The 1741-nt window shown below is 52.2% G+C and overlaps 1 protein-coding gene across 1 annotated transcript; it reads left to right on the top strand.

Moving 5' to 3' along the window:
* Positions 1–670: 670 nt before the first annotated feature.
* ENH_00041990 (hypothetical protein) lies at positions 671–1628 on the top strand (the record flags this gene model as incomplete). Its single annotated transcript, XM_013580814.1, has 3 exons — positions 671–783; positions 886–931; positions 1050–1628. Coding segments are annotated over 3 exons (738 nt in total), but the record flags the coding sequence as incomplete, so codon positions are not given.
* Positions 1629–1741: the final 113 nt, after the last annotated feature.

Below are 1741 nucleotides of genomic sequence, written 5' to 3'. Positions count from 1 at the left end.
AGAGTGTTAGAACGACCGGTTTCCAGCCGTTTCTCTTCGAATAAGTCGCTGTAGATGAATATAGGTGCTGCGCTTCACCTTAGATAGTACCGAGCTACGCTGCACAGGCCTTACTGTACAAAACCGCTCCCAAGTCTGCGAGCCCATGACTCCTCTGCAGGGATGTGTCGTGATAGGTCACTCAGGCGAGCTACTATGAGACCTTAAAGCGTTTCTAATACTACAGAACAATATTTTAGACCTGTTGAGTAATTAAGGGTGACCAGCGCCAGAGTTTTTCGGAAAAGCAGCAGCCATAGCACGCCACTGGGGACTACCCCACGCGGATGCAGGAGACGCTTGTCCGTTCACGACTCCCGCCTGTAGCAAGTAGCTAGGCAGCGACGCAATGAAACATTTCTTCTGCCACTGTAATCTGGCCAGCAATGCATTCCTACAGTAAGACTAGGGCGGCCCTCTCACCCCAGATGCCCGTCGATTTTGTGCTCGTTTGGAGCCGCTTGGGCAGTCAAGGCCCGTACTGTAATTCTTGTCTTATAACACCTTGAAAGCAGCCCACCTCTAAAACATCAAATCCTCTTTGAAACGTTTGGGCAAGCTCGCTACCTTTCCAAGTACGGGGTCACGCGCTGCAGGGTTCTGACTCCTTCGAGCTCCTTAATTGGCACTCATGGGGGAAGCAGTGCATTATGAGTTGTCCCCTAGCCCGACAAATAATCGGGACTCAGGTTTACTCCCTCAGGCTACTCGGCCTATTTCAGGGTCTGGCTTGCCATTGATCGGGTATTCCACAACGCTAAAGCTGCTAGTTTACTCTGCCATCTTCCTTTTGGTGGCTCTCGGTGCTCGACATCAAGTACACCACTTGTCGAAAAATGGTTGCAGGACTGGAGATTCAGACTTGGGTGGTGATATCTCATCCAGCTCGCAAGTAGGTGTAGGAAATCTGCACTTCAAATGTATCAGACCCAACAGATTCGTGCCGCGTGTAGTTTCTGTCTCACCCCTGTGCTCCACTCCCACCGTGCGCTTTTTGGTGCGTCACTCAGGACTCCAATGAAGACAGTCCGTCCGGAGACCTGAGGATTGATGAGCGTCAAACATCACCAGGAGCAAGCGCAGTAGAGGAACGCGTCAGCAGGAGCTGTGAGGATGAAGCATATGGCGGTGCCGCGGCAGCAGCTCCAGAAGCAGCAGCAGATGACGAGGATGACGACTCCGACAGCAACTGCGGCCATCTTGTTTATGACGTTGTACGTAGTGATCAAGAGAGTACCGTGACCAATGCCGAGACCACAAGCGCCGAGCCACACGATGCTCAGGCAGCTGCTAGAGAAGCAGCTGAGAAACATGAACTGGAAAGGCAAGGGAGTGCGAGACGGATGGGGCCGGTGGCTGGCCTCTTGGAAACTGCCGGCAAGAAAATAACGAGCGTCGCAGGAAAATCTGATGTGGCAGCAAACCCAGCACCAGAAGAAGCAGCGGGTGAGACTGCTGCCAGCAGTTCAAAGGCACCTCAACCTGAGAAAGGCAGGCGTCATTTCACGAAGTTGGCCTTGGGGGACTCGAATTCTCCCCACTATAGAAAATTGGGAAAGCCTTATGACTTTCCGCATCTCAAGGCATTAGTAGGTCCACAATATAGCAACAGCAACAACACCATCAGGATGGCTCCTATGCACGCCGACCTTCATAGGACTCCGTGGGTGTTGTTTAATTTGTGGTTGGTATTGCGAGGAGG

Source organism: Eimeria necatrix, genomic scaffold (assembly GCF_000499385.1).
Source record: "Eimeria necatrix Houghton genomic scaffold, Enh_scaff3096, whole genome shotgun sequence".
Taxonomy (NCBI): domain Eukaryota; phylum Apicomplexa; class Conoidasida; order Eucoccidiorida; family Eimeriidae; genus Eimeria; species Eimeria necatrix.
This window is presented reverse-complemented; position numbering and strand designations above follow the sequence as displayed.